This window comes from Ammospiza caudacuta, chromosome 5 (assembly GCF_027887145.1).
Source record: "Ammospiza caudacuta isolate bAmmCau1 chromosome 5, bAmmCau1.pri, whole genome shotgun sequence".
NCBI classification, from domain to species: domain Eukaryota; kingdom Metazoa; phylum Chordata; class Aves; order Passeriformes; family Passerellidae; genus Ammospiza; species Ammospiza caudacuta.
This window is the reverse complement of record NC_080597.1, coordinates 40,719,084-40,738,704: the sequence shown is the minus strand read 5'-3', so window position 1 is coordinate 40,738,704 and position 19,621 is coordinate 40,719,084. Positions and strand designations below refer to the sequence as shown.

General features: G+C 42.5%; 1 protein-coding gene across 1 annotated transcript; it reads right to left on the bottom strand.

Annotated features, from left to right (window-relative positions):
* Nucleotides 1–1,319: 1,319 nt before the first annotated feature.
* On the bottom strand, nt 1,320–17,622 carry E2F7 (E2F transcription factor 7). Its single transcript, XM_058805846.1, has 12 exons — nt 17,542–17,622; nt 14,807–15,082; nt 12,669–12,837; nt 9,991–10,272; nt 9,186–9,344; nt 7,894–8,031; nt 6,874–7,068; nt 6,141–6,225; nt 4,973–5,492; nt 3,738–4,008; nt 2,048–2,472; nt 1,320–1,496 (listed from the first exon to the last, which is right to left on the bottom strand). The coding sequence occupies exons 1-12, from the start codon at nt 17,620–17,622 to the stop codon at nt 1,320–1,322; spliced, it is 2,778 nt and encodes a 925-aa protein (XP_058661829.1).
* Between the last annotated feature and the right edge of the window lie 1,999 nt (nt 17,623–19,621).

The following is a 19,621-nucleotide window of genomic DNA, read 5'->3' as shown; positions in this document are numbered from 1 at the left end:
ATCCTATGTTGATAATAGCACCATCTATTATTTGAAATTCTGAATGTGAACTGTTAAGACTTTTCTTCCTCATTATCTTCTCTTAGGGTATACTGATAATTTTTTATTAATTTTTATATTGCTTTAAAACTCAAGGCTCCTGCTCTATTCAACTTCTTTTTCTGGTTTATATGGATAAGATCTCCCTTGTCTTCCCAACATGCTCAAAAGCACTATTAACTAGACATAAAATTCCTGCAAGTGAAGAGTTAGGCACTTAAGTACATACCCCTTAAGTACACTTAAGTAAACAGCTAAGTAGGCACTTAGTAGACTCAGGTTAGACTGAATCTAATCATGAGTGAGGTTAATGACTTATCAGTGTTCCTTGGTCATAAAGTCTAGAGTAGATATATAAACAGGAGATGAAATCTTAGCACAGTTCTCTCAGTGGTTTGTCTCTCTCAAATCACTTTGTCAAATCTGATAAACCATTCAAGTTTTGTATTCTTTACATCTAACTTGCAAATTTTGTTCAAAGTAAAAAAACCAAAAAAAAACCCCAACCAACCCAAGGACTAATACAGTTCATTAACACAACTATAAAAATGTTAACATTCACAGTTATTTTGGTCTTAATATTTTTCACATGTATACATTCAATCATACTGTGTTATTATTAGGTTTTTCTAACCACAAGTGCTGGGCAAATTGTACAACAACGAACTGACATTCAAGTAATCCTACCCTGAGAAAATCTGTTATTCTGAAACTGCAAAAATCCTTTTTTGCACTAATCCCACTCCAACATACAAAATTAAAAGCAAGAGGCTGCACTGCAGAGGCATGCTTTGATAGTTTGGAACCAAGCAAGCAGTTGCTTTCACAAGAAGAGTTTATAATTTTCACCACAGATTTACTCAGGGTAAGTAGAGTACATGCAAATGAAATGCTTACCCCAGATAAGTGCTAGACATCTCATTTAAACTATGAATTAAGAACCCCTGGGGACTCCAAAAGAATTTGTTTGCGTCTCCTCGCAGAAATAAAGAGAGTTTTCCAAATTAAAATCACAATTACAATTTGATGCCCACAAGGCTGTGTGAAGCACAGAATCTGGATTCAAATCAGTACTGAAGGATCAATTCATTGAAAGGATTTCTGTACCAAGGGTGACTTTGAAGAAGATGGCTAACAGAATCAGTGGGTGAATGCATAGTGGGGAAGCATGCCAAAAGGGGTGACATTTTAGCATGCTCCTCTTGCCAGGTAAGAGCTTGGTCTCTTGTAATTGTTACAGGGTCCGAGGACAATCTGCCCACCTCTTGCAAAGAGCGGAATTAGTCAGGGCTGGTACTAGAGATTTCCAGTCTCCTCTGCACAGAGCTGGCACTTCTGGTCTGGCTGCCTTCATTTTTCTTCCATGCCACAGGGTCTCCAAGACTTCCAGGAGTTTTGAAAAATGCCTCATGATGTGCAGGACGAATACTCTTGGGAGTGAGAGGAGTTGATGAAGGCTATTTGTGAAAAAAACAAAACCCCAAGGTGATTCAGCAGAGTTCTCTCAAAGTCTACACATAAGCAGGCAAACAGAGGACTGCTAGAAGACATTAATCCCTGTACCCTTTTCCATTACATAGTGAAGAGAGGTCAGAACAGGGTTGAGGGGATAATCCAGGATACTACTACCTGAAAAGTGCTGCAACCAGCTGATTCCAGAATTCTGACACAACCCTCCTGTCCTCCTAATGTTTCTCTGTAGCCATAGCATAACACATAATGACAGATGGGGGGAAAACTCTTAGATTGCTTGGGGGACTTTAGAATTTCTGTAAGTCATAAAACCACTTCACTGTTCAGGACTAAATGTGCTATGCTGGGCTATGACTTCAACAGTGTCCCATATCCTGTGCCATCCCTAAGATGGACACACACAAGCTCAGTGGAAGACAGCAGCTCTCAGTGCCAACTGGGCACTGACACAGGGGCACCAGCCTGCGACACATGCTGCCATCAGGCACCTTGCACAGCTCCTTCACCACCACTCCTGCCCACCTTTCCCCCTTACCTGCTGCAGCTTCAGAAGGGTCACCGGGTGTCCCATACACACAGGGGAGTCCAGCTTAACAGCACTGCAGGATCTTGTGAGCACAGGACTCAGGTGCAGAGCGGGGTGAGCTGGCTGCTGTGGATCCACCGAAGGGGCGGGTGAGACCTTGGGGGTGACAACGGCCGTGGTGCTTATGAACACAGGGGTGGGGGATGCCAGGCTGGACACACTGAAACTCGTGGAGGCAGCAGCTGAGAAGGAGCCATCAGGAACCGAGGAAAGAGGGCTGGTGAACGAGGGAGAACAGACGAGAGGGAAGGAAGCCAAGGCTGCTGATGGCACCATGACACAGGGTACACTTAGAGAAGGCAACTGGTTTGCAGCCAGGCTGATGGCACCAGGGGCTTGGTTTGCAGAGAACAGAAAATTAAAACTGCTTAATCCTAAACCAAAGAGAGAAAAAACAAAGCATTAATAATCTTGAAAAAGGGAATTAAACTATTGTAACTTCATCTACAATAGGAAAAGTATGTGACATTAGAGAAAAGTCTGCCAAGGAAGTAAACTATGACAAAACAATAAAAAATAAGGAAGAAAAGCGTCACAATCCCCTAACTCTGCTGTCCAGTTCCCTTTCCTTATTTGCCTCCATTTCGCCCCCTAATTGTCTATTCACTGTACATGCATCCATTTACTTTGATCATATGAAGTACCAACCACACCCCTTGGTGTTTTCTGCTTCTAACTTTGATTACAAGCAACATCCTGGCTAAACAAACTCTTTTTTTCCACTAACTGGAATTGTCCTCTGCTATATGAAAACAGACATTACTTTTAATGAGGAAAAAAAAGCCAGACAAACCAAACCCAACAAATGGGAGACACCCACAAGGATATGTCACAGAGGCATTAATTTTGCCGAGAACAGCTGAACTACTGTGTTGAAGCAGAAGCTGCTCTGGCTCTCAGTTTGTCTGACCTTCCAAAACACCAGGATCAGCATTTTTAAACTGAGCATCTCCACCCTAAGTGAAATGCCATAGACCCCACTCCGTGTCACAAGTGAATCAAAGACTAAAGCAGTAGTCATGGAAATCTGCCACACATTCTGTTCCTACAAAGCAGTCATCCACTGCACACAAACACAGGCACAAAACATGGTGGACACGAAATCCCATTGCAGTATTTGCAGCTGCTTCCTCTAGATCCCCACAGTGTCATACAAGCAAGGCTGGCTACATTCCCAGTGCCTTGGGTTTCAGGAGTTACACTGATAATGCATGTTACAAGACAGTACAAGGTCTGAAGATGATGAAATTCATACACTCAGGGGATGCTGCTGTTCTATATTGGTCAGCTTTCTGCCAAATCTAGACTTCCGGCTCCTTTGACTTTTGAATGTTGGATAACTGTCTTTTTTGTACATAATTCATAATTCATAATTCATAACTGTCTTTTGCACATAATTCAGGCATGCAAACCCCACATTGTTCAATGCTATTCATGTCTGGGAACCTCAGAAAAATGTCTCTTTTCAGACGAGCAATAGTTCACATTGAGTCAAGAGATTTCAGAGTTACTAAACTACTACAGAGAACTGCTGTCAGGGTTTTTAATGCTAAATATTCACCTATTTGTAGGACTCAGTATTTGCTCAGTGAACAGATACAGAGGCTTGGGTGCCTCTAGGTCTCATGGCTGTCCTTACCAGCAGTAGGCTGAACATAAAGATACTGTGGTTGGAAAGGTTGATTGGCATTTTCTTTAGAGATGTGCTCATTTCCTGGAGGGGATTCATCAGGGACTTTGTTCTGGGATTGTTTTTCTTGCTCCTGACAATCTAAAGGCTTAGTGGACTCCTGGTTTGCCTCCTCTGGAGCAGCAGGACTTGCAAGGCCAAGACGATTTGTTTCTAGATGTACAGCAGCTGAACAGCCACTTCCTGGGGAAGGTTCTGCCTTGGGTGACTCGGGCAGCTTCTAAGCAAAAAACAAAAATGGAAATGAAGACTTCCATTTACTTCCAAACTGAAATAAAACAGTGCAATACCTCTCATGAACCTCCCTCATGCATCTGTGCAAAGGAGCAGCACAAACCTGATTAGCAAATCACCAAGTTAAAATTTTTGTTTGGGGATTTGAAGAGACATATTAGTGATGCCTAAACCCTGTGCTGTTTGCTGCAGTTCACATTCAGTACTTGGATACACTACATAAGAAATACCTGACCTCTGGGACTACTTTTTTATTGATAAGGAAAAACATTTGATCAAATGTTTTATATTCAATATTCAAATGGCTTATATGACATGATGTTGTGCTTGACCCCTACTTTCAGTATTTAAGAGAATTCTGAGATAACTGCACATCACCTTCCTCATCATTATCTTTCTCTCACCAGCCTGCTGTGGGCAACACTAGGCCTCAGAGAGAGGTACTCAGGCTGGAGAGTAGGGGGAAAGAGGAAATCACATTTGCTATAGCTCAGTAGAGTAAGCAATGCTGCTGCTGTCTGGGCTGGAGAGTAGGGGGAAAGAGCAAATCACATTTGCTATAGCTCAGTAGAGTAAGCAATGCTGCTGCTGTCTGGGAAAGCTCAAGTTAACAGGGGAAGATGAGAAGTAATAACTATATTGATTTCTTTCCCTCTGACCAATTGTTTTGCTGCAGAAAATGATCAGGACACTAATTCCAAAGAACAGCTGAGCATCACATCACTATGCAAAGCAACCCAAGTCCATTTTCCCCTGGTGGTGTGAAAACATCTCCCAGTTAATGCTCATACTTCCTGACACAGCCCACTTGCAAGTTCAAGAACATGTGGGAGGCAGCATGTTTATCTCTCAAGAGCAGTGCACTGAATTTTCCCTTCTGAAAACACTGTCTTAGGCAAAAGTCTTTCCTTGCTATGAGAAAGCCTAAGTGATAATGAAACTCACTTTACCTTGGGTACTACAAGTGAGAGGGGCAGATCACTGTGCTCCAAAGTCTGCTTTTTGGCAGCTGGTTGTTCATCATCTGCAGGTGCAGAGGGCGATGAGCACTTGTGGGAGCTGCGCTTTTGGCAGGCAGTGGGAGGTGCAGCAGCCTGACCTTCTGCACTCCTGTTTGCCAGGTCTCCTGCAGCGGGCACGGGCTCGCTCACGGTATTTTCCTGAAGACCACCACACAACATAAAAAGGGATGAAGATGGGAAGCACAGGAAGGGTTGGTTGGGGACCAGGGTAGGTTTTCCATTTTCTGTTTTGGAGGCTGCTGGCGTGGAAGGGTGTGAAGCCTGGCTGCTGATACCATTTGGTAGTGAGAAGCTTGGCACATCTGCCTGAACCACAGGGAATACTGCCTGAGGCAAAGGGTTAACACAAAAATCAGAGTCCCCAGGAACCGGAAGAAGGGAGAATGGTAAACTTATGTTGGAGTTCTTTGCTGAGTTTAGTATCGTTTCGGTGTCACAAGCTTTATTCCTGAAAAACAAACAAAAAAAACCCCAAATAGTAATGAAAAAAGGAAAAATATTTATTCCAAAATGAAACACCTATTTTATCCTTAGAAGCAAAGAGATATATATTTGGACATAAATGTGGAAAAATTCAACCCCCCAACAACAATTTTTACACAATTTACAAGAAGGGTCACTTTTTATCATTTCTAGTAACACAGAAGCAGAGTTCTCAGGTTTCTGATCGACCAATAATGCTTTTGGCTGCACTTGACTAGTCAATCATTCACAAATGAATTCAAATTGGAATAGGTGTAGAGAAGACAGAGATGCCCTTCCACAGAATCATAATTTGCTCAACCTACCCAGATAATAGGTCAAAGGATGCAGGAATGACCTATATAAACACATACGACAGAAAGAACTACTAAAGCAAAACACCAACGGTGGTACAAGTACAGATGGGTGTAAAATGACCATGGGAACAAAACAAAAAGCCATGCTGATATCCAGCAATATTAAAATATTAAAATTGTAACAACAAGACTTTATTAGGTTTGTTATTTAAGTTACTTTATAACTTTTATATCTCAGTCTCATCAATGGAATCTATCCTTAAACTAAACATGACGAGCACAAAGCTGTAACTGGACAACCGCTAAGACCAACCTACCCAGTATCTTCCTCTATTTTCTGCCTGCAGACAGCTGCTAGATTTATCATTTTGGAGCAATTTTCATCTGAATTCACAATACTGGCTGAAAGAACAAAGAGGAATTCAATTAATCACAGACAGGTTTACCAAACATATTTTGATACTGGCCATATAAAATAATTGCTATAATTTTTCAGTCCTGACACATTTTTATAACATCCACTAATCACCTAGAGCCAGAACCTGCAAGACACTCAGAACTCTCAGTCCCACTGGAGACATGTTCAACATCATTATTTCCTATAAGAGGGAACTGTGAAATGCCCTGTAATTACTTTATCTTTTTTAACAACTATCCATTAGATTGTTACAATAAATTTCACTATGTTAGGAACCATAAAATAAAGCAAGCATTTTCTGGCTAAAAAATTTTCCTTAATCAAGTTACACAGAAGAAATTGTAGTATAGTTGCTGTTAGTACAGAACAGAAATATTTACCTGTAGAAAATAAACTGCAGATTCAATTGCAGTTATGGCCCAAATCCACCTCATGTAACTTTAGGCATTTGACTGGAGGCTCTAAACCAGAAGTTTCATTACCGTGTGCTCAGTAGAAATATAGGTACCTCCCAAGAATAGTTCACATATTTAATTATGCTGACTCACTCAATCAAGTGCCTTAAATTGGTGCATGCCCTCATTTGGGCAGGTCCAGTGGGATAGAAAAGAACATGCTTCATTAGTAGTTACCTTGCCTCTCTTGATGTGGGCTGTTAGGCTCAGAACTGACTTTCCTTCTGGTTGCCTCACAAGTCTGTGCATGGCTAAATGAAGAGTGACGTGTAAACCTTTGCTTTCCAGTAGCACTGGTCTGGTACTGGGCACAGGCTCCTCTCTGTGTCTCTGGCAGAGGATCTGATGTTGAGCTATGTCCTCTCAGCTCATCTGTAGGGACATAATATTGTACAACAGTCCTTCAGGTAACATAGCTCATAATTTATGCTTCTGCCATATCACCAAACTTGGCGTTAAGGGAAGAGGCAACCTCCATATTATCTCAAACCTCACAACAAACCTAGAACTCAGTAAGCACCAGTGGACAAGATAAGGGCTTCCTTCCTATCCAATCCATAGCACCTACAGCAGCAGCTACACTCCAGTGTGCTAGCCAGGAGGAGAAAGTGTACTAAGATAGTATTTACATTATCTTTCATTTACTTGTTCCTGGCACTGTCCTGATCCAAATATCAAAGCCAAGGGGCTTCCCTTTGCTCTGGCTTCTAGCCAAGGAACATCATCTTAGAGATGTGCTATCCCATCACCTTGTTCTTAGCAGACAAAGCTTTGGTAGAAGGGGCCATATGCAAGAAACAGCCCTGCTGTACTTTGTTACAGCCCCTTACAAAGAAAATAATGCATTGTATAATTATTAAGGAATTACCAAAATTTTGCAACGCAGAACAGCTGTGGACCCAGATTTGAAGATGTCAGTGCTATCTGCTGTTGCTCTACAATTCACACGGTTATGCATACCGTTATCTAAGTCAGTGTAAAAATACCTACAAGACACAGTATCCTTTAACACCCCTCCACAGACCCAGATCTTGGGTGCAAAGTCTAACAAGGGCAAATGTTGAGCTGGCAGCAATTAATAATTGCAGGGTACGCATTGAATGCTGAGCCATTCTTTACACACAGAAAACAACCTTTTACCACTTGTGAAGGGACAGTCAGAGCAAAAAGAACATAAATGCAAGCTACACAAGTTACCAGTTTTTTCAGGGAATTCCACAGGCCCAATCCACTTGAAAGCTGGTTTGCGTCCTCGCTCCTCTGTGACGTGGACTTTCTTGATCAAGCCTAGGCTGGTGAGAACGTTGGCAATATCATACAGTCTTCGTACCTTTGCTAACAAGAGAGGGCAGGAGTAGATAAGAGAGTCAGGTTTACAATGCATACAGGACATATTCATGTGCTAATTTCATTCCAGACTATCACCACAGCTTTCATAGATGAGGGGGGCAAATCAAATTGGGATGGACCTAGGCCACCTTCCATGAAGTCTGCCATGCCAGCTCCCACCTGATTGTCACTGCTACTTCATAGCTTAGCTGCTCAGGTTCAAACACGTCTACCTCATTTGGATGGATATAGGTTAGGGAGTGATTACAGCAACTTGCCCAGAAAAGGCAGCTATCTCCACATGGGTAAAGAGGTGGAGGTAGCTGCCTCCACATGGGTAAAGAGGTGGAGGTAGCTGCCTCCACATGGGTAAAGAGGTGGAGGTAGCTGCCTCCACATGGGTAAAGAGAAGCTGGCGGAAAGCGGCACAAGAGTGCACAGCTGAACACAAGAAGACACATATTTATAATTTCCAAAAAATGTAACACTCAGAAAATCAGCTCAGAAAATCTCTGTGACTCTAGTAAATAACATCTTTGAGCTGACTATGATATCTACATATTTTCCAGCTAAACTCCTCATATTTCTTCTTATACTTGGGGTAGAATTTCAAGACTGAAGTGCAAGTACTGTATTTTAAAAGTACTTTTAAGTCTTTAAAGTCTTTATCTCAGAAGATTTATTTACTAATGCTAAGTTCTCCCATGTTATCCAAGGGATTGAAATACTAATCCTCACTAACTGAAAGCAAACCCTGCCATCCAGCTGTAAAAGATTTCTGGGGTAAAAAGGAGAAGGAACATACTTTTCCAGAGAGAAAATTAATTCCATTAAATTAATCAATGTGCTTCAGTTCTGAAACATCATTCAGAGCAGTACAGGAAACAGGGTTTAAGTATAAAAAAAATCAACAACAATGAATTTTCTTCGTTATTCTGAAACTGAACTTGGGAGATAATTGGCAAAGTGACTCTTCTCCACACCAAGCTCTGTTTTCACAAATATGCATTTGCAATGAAAAAAACCCAAAACATATTCCAGGAAAAGATGCACAAATTGCTTTTGCTGTTACGTACTGGTGTCTGTTTGCTGTCAGACCAAACATGCCCTGTTTTCTTTACTTACTGACTGATTGATTTGCCTCTCATTAGCCATCTTACTTTTAAATTTGCTGTGGTCCACTGTATCCTGGGTTTCTTCTATCAGTATCTTTGCTGCGATGTCCAGAGTGACTATCTTGGTCTTGGAGACAAGGAACAGCATGACAAACTTTTGGCTCATAATCCGCAATGACTTGTCCTTTCTGCTGTTTGCAGATGCTGTGTTACAAATAATACCCAAGGCTCTTAGCATATGTCATCCATCACAGCCAGAAAGCTAGTAAGAAGGTTTCTCACACACAAAATAAGTAAAGCATTTCCTTGCCAGAAAGCAGAAATTAATTGAAAGGCAGCAAATAACTGATTAATGCAGACAGGAGTCTCTCTTCAAAGGACAAGAAAAATTCAGACTTGCAGAAATAGCTTTTAGAAAGTGAAATTCCAAAGCTGATTCTATGTTATGTTACACAGTTTGTGCCACTGTAATTTTGTGACTCTAATGGACTTTGTAACTGAAAACCATCACGTGTTATGTGGGCAGCATGCAAAGAGTGGACAAATGAAGATGATTCTTTCTGACAGGATAAAGCATTTACTGTCAGATACAGGTGGGGAAAAAACTGGATTGTTCAGCAGAACTTCCTGCCAGTCTGTAGGACAGACAGAAACATCTGTCTTGAGACCTATGTTAGGGACAGAATAGAAGGAAGAATTCTGTACCTTCCATGGTGAATTCAGCACCTTTTCACAAAGGAGAACTTTTTATTATTTAATTTAAAGACAAAGCAAGGGAAAAAGTGACATAGTAAACTGAAGAAAAAGACTTTGTGTCTGTGTATCATCACACATTTAGTAATCATCCTACCAGAGGTGCAATCCTGTTCTGAAAAGTCCAGTAATGGTCTGTCTTGAGAATCTGGAATAGTTTCCTTTTTCTGTTCTCCAAATTTGTACTCTAAGTCCTGCTCCTTGTGCTGGGAGGTCATTAACTCTCCATACTGCAGCTCTCCTGCCTCCTGAAGCATTTTCAGAGTTTGGCTGAGGTTGTGCCGGCCATGCCAGCAGTATTGGTTCTTGGCCACACGACTGACCAACTGCAATGACTCCAGGACGTTCACAATATCGTAAATTCGTCTCCGCTCAACTCCTGTTTGGGAAGTGGGGGGAGCAGATAAAAGAGACAGAGATGCTCATCTTAGTTCAGTAGAGAACAGGTTGTTCTCTAATAGACATTTTCAGTGTTCACATGGACTCATTCTATTAGCTGCATCTGTATTTGCACACACTGAAAATCTGCCCTATGCATGGCCAGCTTCATGGTGTGTTGCTCTTTGTCCGCTTTCATAACTTCCAGCCCAGCCACGGCTTCAGCTCAAAGCACCTACACTGTGTTTAGAACCGACTGCAGTCTGCCAGCCCCATTCACTCAGACCTACCCAAACTGCCTCAGGATATTCAGAGCACTGTGGCCCTTCCTTACAAACAGCTTCAACACGCAGACACATACCTGTATGCAAGCCTGTGTGTAACAGGGCAGAAAAGGGTCTGTCACAGCATAGAGATAAAAGACCCTCATACAGGAACCAGGGGGAGTGCAGTCCTCCACTTGCATTTACAGTGACACAATTACTTTTACTTGCTAAGCAAGTACCAACTAAAGGGGCATCAACAGCTTCACAAGGAGCAGAGTTCTGTAGAATGAGACCTACTGCTCCCAAACACAACAGAAACAAATTATCAGTGCTGGCTGGGTCTAGTCCTATAGGAAATTTATGAAATATGTCCAATATTGAGTTCAGCCTGACTGATATGAGCAAGGTTGGGGACTGAATATGAACTGGTTGGTGGCAATGCTCACGGTCCTTGTGAGCTTGTGTCCAGTGCTGTTTGAAGCCTGGCTCTTATATGTAGCACAATGTACTATATGCTGATGGCAGCATCTGCACCAAAAATCTTCTAACAGTTAACATCAGCTGAGTGGAACAAGTGCTAGTTAGGGTGAAAGGTTTTGAAAACCTCCCTGTGGGAGGCAAGGCCGTAATGTACCTGTTTACCCATTTGAAGACTAGGCATAATACTTACCAACTTAAAATACATATTGTGTGAAACAATCCATGAGCATTTGCAAGTGTGTGAAGAATTTGGAACAAAATATAATTCAAAAAAACAAGAGTGTTACACCTATCCTGGTATCTGTCAGGCACCAGCAGCACAACCCCCTTTGCGGCCTACGGCATCCCTTCCGTGAACAAAGCAATATACATTTGTAGCAAAAGCTGTATCACCGACATCATCTGTTACAGTGAGAGCAGCAACATCAGCAGGGGGTAATTTCGTGGTCGCTGAAGCAAATGAATACAAGCAAGGAAGGGAAAACCAAGGGAAGAAGGACAACCAAAACTTCCCCTTTCTGGGAGGGGAAATTTCCAACATTAACTTTTAGAAGAAAGTTTCTGTTATTTAGGAAAGCAAGTTAATGCCACTCCCAACACAGAATAAAGCATTATTCATGTTCAGCTGTACAAGGCTGGAGCATGAGCATCTCATGCAAGCACATAAAGAAGTAACTGTAGAATCTAATTTAAAATGAATTTATCTATTTACCTAATCTGTATTCTATCCTGTTTCCAATTCACTATACCAAAGCAAATAAATGGGTATTTCGAGGCCTTTCTTAACAGATTTACAGAAGACATCATTCTCCTGTTCCTTTTCTTCCTAAAACAGACAAGTTCATTTTTGCTACATCTTTTTTGTTGATACCCGAGTTTTAAATGTAGATAACAAGATTTATTTAGTTTAAGTCCAATTTTGTAAAGCCCTTCCTAGCTAAGAAACAACCTATCCAAGGAGTCAGATATTTTTGCTATTAATGTGTCCTGTCTGAGTCTTCTCTCCCAAGTTTTATTACTTCTTGCAGATAGTTCTTTAATCTTTCAATTAAAACCAAACCTAACAGCAGAACCAGCAAATGAGCTACTTAAAACAAGACATTTTCTCATGGTATTCTTGCAGTTCTCCCAGCACCTTCCCATCACAAGGTGATATTGAAAGGTAAGGTAACCTTGATGAACCATGTGATCTTGGAAGATACAATGTCAAACCTGTTCAGAAATCAACGAGTAAACACAACTGATCTTCTATGCATGCCAGTTTGCAATCGTTTCCCCAAATGTTTCATTTTGACAAAATTTGTGGTCTATAAATCCTCCTTCAGAGGGTTTGTAAATCCTACTTCCTTCAGTATTTAATGAATTGAATATTTAAGAAAGTAACAGAGTTGGTAAACAGCTGGAAGCAAGATCTGTCTAGCAAAAAGTGCAGAAAGTCAGAAAGCAGATTTCAAAATGGTAGTGCTACCAAACAACAAAGACACTGAAGAATATCAGGCATTTCCAAATCTTGATTAGTATGATTAGAAGAGCATCCAGACCCTGGGAAAGGCAGATCTTGAAAGTAGTCTGTTAGAATATGATCTTTGGGAGGCCCACCTGTTAGGTAACCCCAGGTGATCAGTTACCCCAGTTTCACAGGTATACATACCAAGAATTGAAGCCACTTCATCCAAAGAAATGGTAGTTTTCTCTGTTGACAATGGATAATTTGGATAGCGAGCTAGAAACTTTTGGCACAAGAGTCCTAAGCTTTTCTGTTTTCTGCTGGGCCTCTGCTTTTCAAATTCATCAACCGTGCTGTCATCTACTATATCATACTGTTAAAAAATAAATGTTAACCCTTTAGTGCAGAGCTTTTAAAAGCAAGACATAGTAAAGTGAGGCTTATTTCAGATGTTATCAATATTTAAGATCAGATTTTCTAATTAAAAAATAAAAACATGGACTCCTTGAAAGCACACAGCACTCTAATAACACAACTGCAAGCTCTTCTTATTTCATCACACAAGATAGCTACAGAAAAATTCTTATCTGTGCAATCATACAATAGTGGTCATGCATAAGGAAAAAAACCAGTAAGATCAACACCCAAGACTAGTAGACGGCAAGACTATACTTGGAAAGAGAATTTCTTTTGGAAAGAAGGAAGAATATGCTCTCAAATACTTCTGGATCTAATAAAACAGGAGATGCAGAAGCCATCAAGAAGTTCCTGCAATACCTCTGTTCACTGACTTTTACAGTGACTCTATCACTTGAAGAAACTGGTGATTGGGGATGGGGTTGGGGGCACTTTCCTCAGAAACTATAAAAGGTGCTACTCAGTCTTTGAACCTTAAACTTAGTCAAGATGTTAGCTTAAGTAATGCTGTAGGATGGCCTGACTGTGGTCTTTCTGACCCTGCAATGGGAAAAAATAGAAACCAGCAAAACCATGGTGGCAAGAATATAGGAAGAGGCATGTTTATCACAAAACAAGAATGATGGAGGATTATTTTGCACTGGTAACTCTAGGGTTATCTTCTGTGTTATAAAAGGGAAAAGAAGTCTTGCCCTCTGGCAAAGAGAAGCTGAAGGTGGTGGTAGCTGTGGAAACCTATGTTTCCTAGCTTATGAGATCTTAAACTGTCATTATTAGCTAGTTGCTAGTTGCAAGTAAGTTACCTTGTGGCAGGCTGGTGCTCTGAGAGAACTGAGTTTTACGTGGTAAGGAAATAGCAGTATTCTTACTCTAAAACTTTTCCTTCTTTTGTATGTTATCCTTCTAAGTATAGAAGATTATTAAATGAAATATAACAAACTAGAAAATAATTGAACTCTTTATAGTAGCCACTCCAAAAATGCTGTGTGATCTCAGCAGGCTTGGAGTGGTGAAATGGACTAACCTTAAACATCAATTATTTTTTACCTACTGGACACTATGTTAGAAATGATCTCTAGGGAACTGTTTGCTTTGCTGTGACCATGAAAGCTGCAGAATTTTTTACACTACTGTTGCTACTGCAGTTGCTGTAAAAACTACACTTCCAGAGTGATCTGTACCTATGAAATGATGCTTCTCAGTAGAAGGACCCAGAACTATTGTCTTGTAGTTGAAATCAACAGGGAAGGATAGCCTACAAGAAATAAAGCAGGAGAGGAAAAGCAGCAGTTGGAACAAAAAAAAAAAAAAGCACGAAGGAAGAAAACTGCAATGATGCTTATTACAATCTGATGTCATTGTCTCTAGGGACAGACTTCATGAAGTGAGGACAGGAATCAATCCCTGCATTGCTTAAGTCTTGTGAAGTAGAAATTTTAATGCCTAACCTTGCTTTCTGACCACTAGTTTGGGAGCTGGGGGGGAAAGTGGGAATAAAGGGTTTTGGCAGACCACTTTGCAGGACAGTTGCAGATGGGGTCTAAGATTTGGAGAGTATATTCTCTCACTGTCAAATTTATTTCTGAAAAGGATGCTTGTTCAAAACAGATCTGGCATTTTTCTTTCTAATGTGGTTCAAAAGTACTTCAGTTGGGGAAATCAAACATTTAATCTTTACTTCCTTCATTGTCCTTTTAAGTAATATTCAGGCTCTTGAGGGAATCTCAGGTCAGTTTCTAGTAACTCACTTACTTTTGAAGTCCTACTGCTCAGACATTGCTGTGTAGGCAGCAGTCCCTGGGAATGTCTTGCAATTCTGCACCATTCCATAGGGAGCAAAGAACCAGTTGGAAGAAATCTGAGGAGCAACTTAAGGAAGGTCTGAATCCTAAATGAATGTAGGATAATTGTGTTCTGAGTCTCACCTGTAACAAATCAGGTGTGTCACTCTGCTCACTGTTTTCTATGGGTCTGAAGAGCTCTTTCTTCTTTTCCCTGTCCCTCATGTCAGGACTAGCAGCACTAACCAGAATCTTCAGGTTAGCAGTAGGAGTCCAGGGATCAGCTTGAGGTCTGTCAATGATCTTAACAGGTGTAATTGGGTTTCTTTCTGGTGTGCAGCCTTTTTGCTTCGATAGATCAATAGGTTCATTCTTAATGGGAGTCTTTGGGGCCATCCTGGATCGATCATATATGTTTTCCTATTAAAAACAAAGTTTTGTTAGACACAAGAGGAAAAAAACATTCCATCAATCAATTTCATGATTCTTATGAAGTTATTTTTACTGACCTGTGCCTTGGCACTCATAGCTATATTTAGCACAGTTCTTCTGCCTTTGTTGGGAACGTTAAAATATTCTACATGCTGCTGTACTGGAGGAAGTGTATTTGAGATACTGCCTTGAAATACAGAACCTGAGGTCAACCAGTCTAACCTGTGGCCTACCACGCTTTTAAACCCTGACTGTTCTTGCAAGAAAGCATTGCCCACAAACATAAATCACCTAATTGCAGGGAAACTGAAATCATGCACTGGTCACATTACACTTAGCAAGAAAGTAGAGTTCTGTTTGAAAGGTCCCAGGTTAAAAACCATGCTGGGGATGCAGCTCAAACTCACAAAATATCAAACTAAAGGGGACATAACATCATCTGCAAGCAAGGCAAGTTTTGCATCTGCACTGTCTGCTGTGCAACCAACCAAGAAAATCTCCATAACTGTGCCTTTACTACAGCTAAGAGCTGCTAGGAGGAAAAGTCTGATTCATCAGCTGATTTTTATCATTTCCTGAATGAAGCTCAATTCCTTCCAGTCCCTAGCTGCCATCAAGCTTTTTTTGTATTTCAGCTATGGATCTGCAAGAATTATCACTATAGATGAACTCACTTCAAGGGACCAACTGAAGGAAGCATTATTGGTACTTTGATATAATGTATTTTATTTTGTGCTGTAAGAAATCCAATTCAGAAATTGAATAAAATCCTGAAATAAAATATTAATTTATACTGGACTACCGTAAGAACTTTCTTAAGTCTTGACTTTTACTTGGAGTAATTTAATTATTCTGTAGCTGAAATATATTTAAATGGGTGATTCCAAAGGTCATCCTAACAGGAACATCTAGCCAGAAAGTAGAAAAAAGTTTTAGTAACAACTGAAACTGGCTTTTACTAGGAGCAGTTTTGTAGCATTCAGACTGGAAATAAATTTGGCATATCAAAAGCATTGTGCTCTGAGCACTGATGAACACTTCTGCATACATTCATCCTTGAATTACCCAAAAGGATGTAATAAATACATGTCTTTCTTTACAACTAACAGTCAGCCAGTTATAACTTGCTACACTGTGATAAATAGGGGTCAATTTAGAGGTCATGGTACTTCTTAGAATATATATTCATATAGTGTTAACACTCAATATTTTCTTGCAATTTCACGTTTGGCAGTGAATCAACCCTCAAGTGATGCAGAAAGTCTATCTTCCCCTAAAGTTCCTGTTCATTATGGCTGGTGGCAATGGAACTGCAGTGAGGGCAGCTGAGGCAACCTGTTTCAGTACCTCAGATCTTCATGTTTTTGTGCAAATACCACAATGAAAAGCACATGACTATCCCCTTTCAAATCTTTATTTCCCAGATCTTCTATTTTCTACTATCATAATTACCTGCTAAGGTAAGAAACACTTTTACCCTCTTTTTATTTTTCAGCAGCTGCAAACACTCTGTGAAATCCTATCTGTATTGCACAAAATCTCAAGGGCAGTTGGTAGAAGCATGAGGTAGAGGACAGGAAAGGCCAGTCTGATGAACTTAGTGTGTGAGCAGGAGTTGAAACAAATCCCTGATATAATAGGAGTGGAATCTGACAAGAACTGTGTGAATTTTGGAGGACTCAGATTTAGCATGGACTACAGGTCATGAATTGCATCTAGTTCAGGAGACATTACTGAAACAATGAGCTTGCTCCTTGCTGAGTGGCCCTACTTAGCCTCTTGACTGGAGAACTGCACTTTATGAATACAGGCCAGAAGGCAAGCATGGTGGACATATCCATGAGTGTGCTCAAACTACTGTTAATCAACAGAACCATACTATTCCTGTGCCAAGTTAAGAACCTGGTGGTTCTTACCTTTAGAACTATGAGTCTCTACAAGAGCTTTCTCCACCTTACCACATGGTAGCCATTGGGATACTTGAGATCACTGAATGAATTCTACTCAGCTAAATGGTGTTTCCCGCTGTGTAGTGCCAGAGTGCAATCACTTCACTTACTGACAAGGGTGGCATGACTCAGGCTTCTTACACTGGATTATTTCTTTACCTTAAGGGTGGTGCTGGCCATCCCAGTGCCCAAGCGCTCACAGGTTAGATGCTGCTGTACAGTAACAGGGCAGAGCAGGTCCGATTGCAGCATCTCAGACGCTGCCCACGGGAGCCACAGAAGCGCGATCCAGAGCCCGACTCCCCCCAAGCCTCCCAGCTGGCGGCCCTGCACTCGGGGGGCTCGGGCTCCGCGGCGACCCCGCTCTCGCCGCCCTCCCTCCCTCCCTCCTTCCTTCTCTTCCTCTCCTCCCCGCACCGGCCCGCGGCTCCAGAGAACGCCTGCAGGGAACGCGCGGCGCCGAACCGGACCGGACCCGCCGCCGGCCCTCCCGCTCACCTTCTGGGCCGCCTCGGCGCGGCCCCGCCGCCCCGGCCGGGCGCTCGCCAGGTCCCGCAGCGCCAGGACGCTCACCTCCATCTGCAAAGCGAGAAGGCGCCTTTAGCCCGGCTCTTAAGAGGAGCCGCTGCCGTCCCCGGAGGGACGCGCGGGGAGCGCGGCTGCTCGGGGCTGCGTTCCCGGGGAGGAAGGGAAGGAGGGAAGCGAGGAGGGAAGGCGGGCAGGGGGCGGGAGGCTCGGCGGGCTCCGCGCCCTCACCTCGGCCGGGGCCGGGGCGCGCGGGGGGCGCGCGGCTCTGCCGCTCCCGCCAGGCGCCCTCAGACATCGCTTTACAATCCGGCCAATCAGGCGCGGCCGCCGGGGAGCCCCGGCCGCGCCGCCGGCCAATCAGCGCGCGGGCAGGCGGCGCGCGGCAGCGGGCGCGCGGGACGGGGCTCCCGCCCGCGCGGAGCCGTTTCGCTCCTTTTCTTGGCGCCGCCGCCCTCCCCCGCCCGCCCTTCCCGCCGCCCCGCCGGCCGCGCGGGAAACGCCGGGAGAGCCCCTGCCCCTCTGCCCCGGGAGCGGGGAGGGGCGGCTGAGGCAGCGGCAGCGAGAGGCGGGAGCCGCCTCGGTCGCCCCGCCACCGGCTCGTAGGAAACGCCGCCGCGGTGTCCGCGCCCGGGCAGCGCCGCCCGGGGCGGGGGCGAGCGGCTCAGCCGCCTCGGGCAGCTGGGACGGCCTTGTGGCCTCCCCCTCATCCCCCGAAACGAGTCTGCTGCCGGGGAGGTAGAGCGAGCAGACGCCATGGGGAGCGGTCTGGAGCCCTCGCTTTTCCCCGAGACTCGGCTCTGTGGGTTTCCCTCCCTTGGGACCTCATTACATACCCAGATAAAGGGAGAACTGGAACGGAGCCGTGTCCAAAGTTAACAAATCAAATAAATCCCGGCAGCCTGTGGAGCGGTGCAGTGATGAGATTATAGCTGTACCTGTTGAGACTATGGAGACACAAGCAAAAGGAAAAAAAAAAGTGAAATTGTTAAAATCACTTTCTGCAATGCAGAATACTTCAGTTATGAAAGTAATTGCTCTTTGCTTGAGATCTTTTCTGGAGAAATTTGCTCTGTACAGTGTAATTAAATTTGTGTTTTGAAGTGTATTTCAGATTTTTATTTTGTATTTAGGATTTTTTATTAAAGTTGCAACAGCAGAGACATGCTGCTGCATTATTCCTGTCTTGTTTTGTTGTGGGAGAACTTCCCTCTGAAATAGCTCATGAGCTACTAATGGGTTGTCACAGAAGAAAAAATCCAAGTCATGGTTCTGATAATTTATAAAAATATTCACTTAGTAATTTTTGAAGAATAGAAATATTTCTTTTCAATAAGAATGTAGAAAACAGCTAAATATTGTCTCTTGCATTAATTATAATTTGTTAATTTTTTAAATACTTTGTTTTTTTTCTTTTCAGCAAGTTCCAATACACCACAATTTACTGAAGAGTACGAAATATAAACTCTCAGAGAACCTTCTTTTATTTAAAAAATAATCTTAAATGGCCCGATATAAAACAGCTATTCAGGCTTTCAAAACCTACCTATTTTTAAGAGGAACATGAACTCTGTAACTGCAAAGTGTGGCTCTCAGTACATATTTGCAGATATGTAGAGAGAAACATTTCTAAGGAGTGAAATATTCCTGCTGCTCTCACTCATAGGAACACTAAAAACAGACTCATGAGAATCATGAGAAATGCAGAGTCATGGAAAATGTAGGCAGGATCTCGTGTCACAGGCTGACAAGCCCAGGCATGATTTCTAGACCAAAGGAAAGAAGTTGAGAAGTTGAGAAGCAGCTGAGAACCTGCTTGTGTGCTGTGGCCCCAGTGACAGGAAATTGCCATCTGTCCCTTTTAGTCATCTACTTCAACTAAAGTGACACAGAAATATGCATTCCCAGACCTTTGTCTTAGATGTGTCACAGGCATTTGTGTATCCACAGCCAATTAACAACATCTACTGTAAGGTGTGAAAGTTTAATAGGTCTAGCTGCATTTGCAGCTCTAGCACAGAGACTTTCTAGTTAAGACCTTAATGGTGATTAG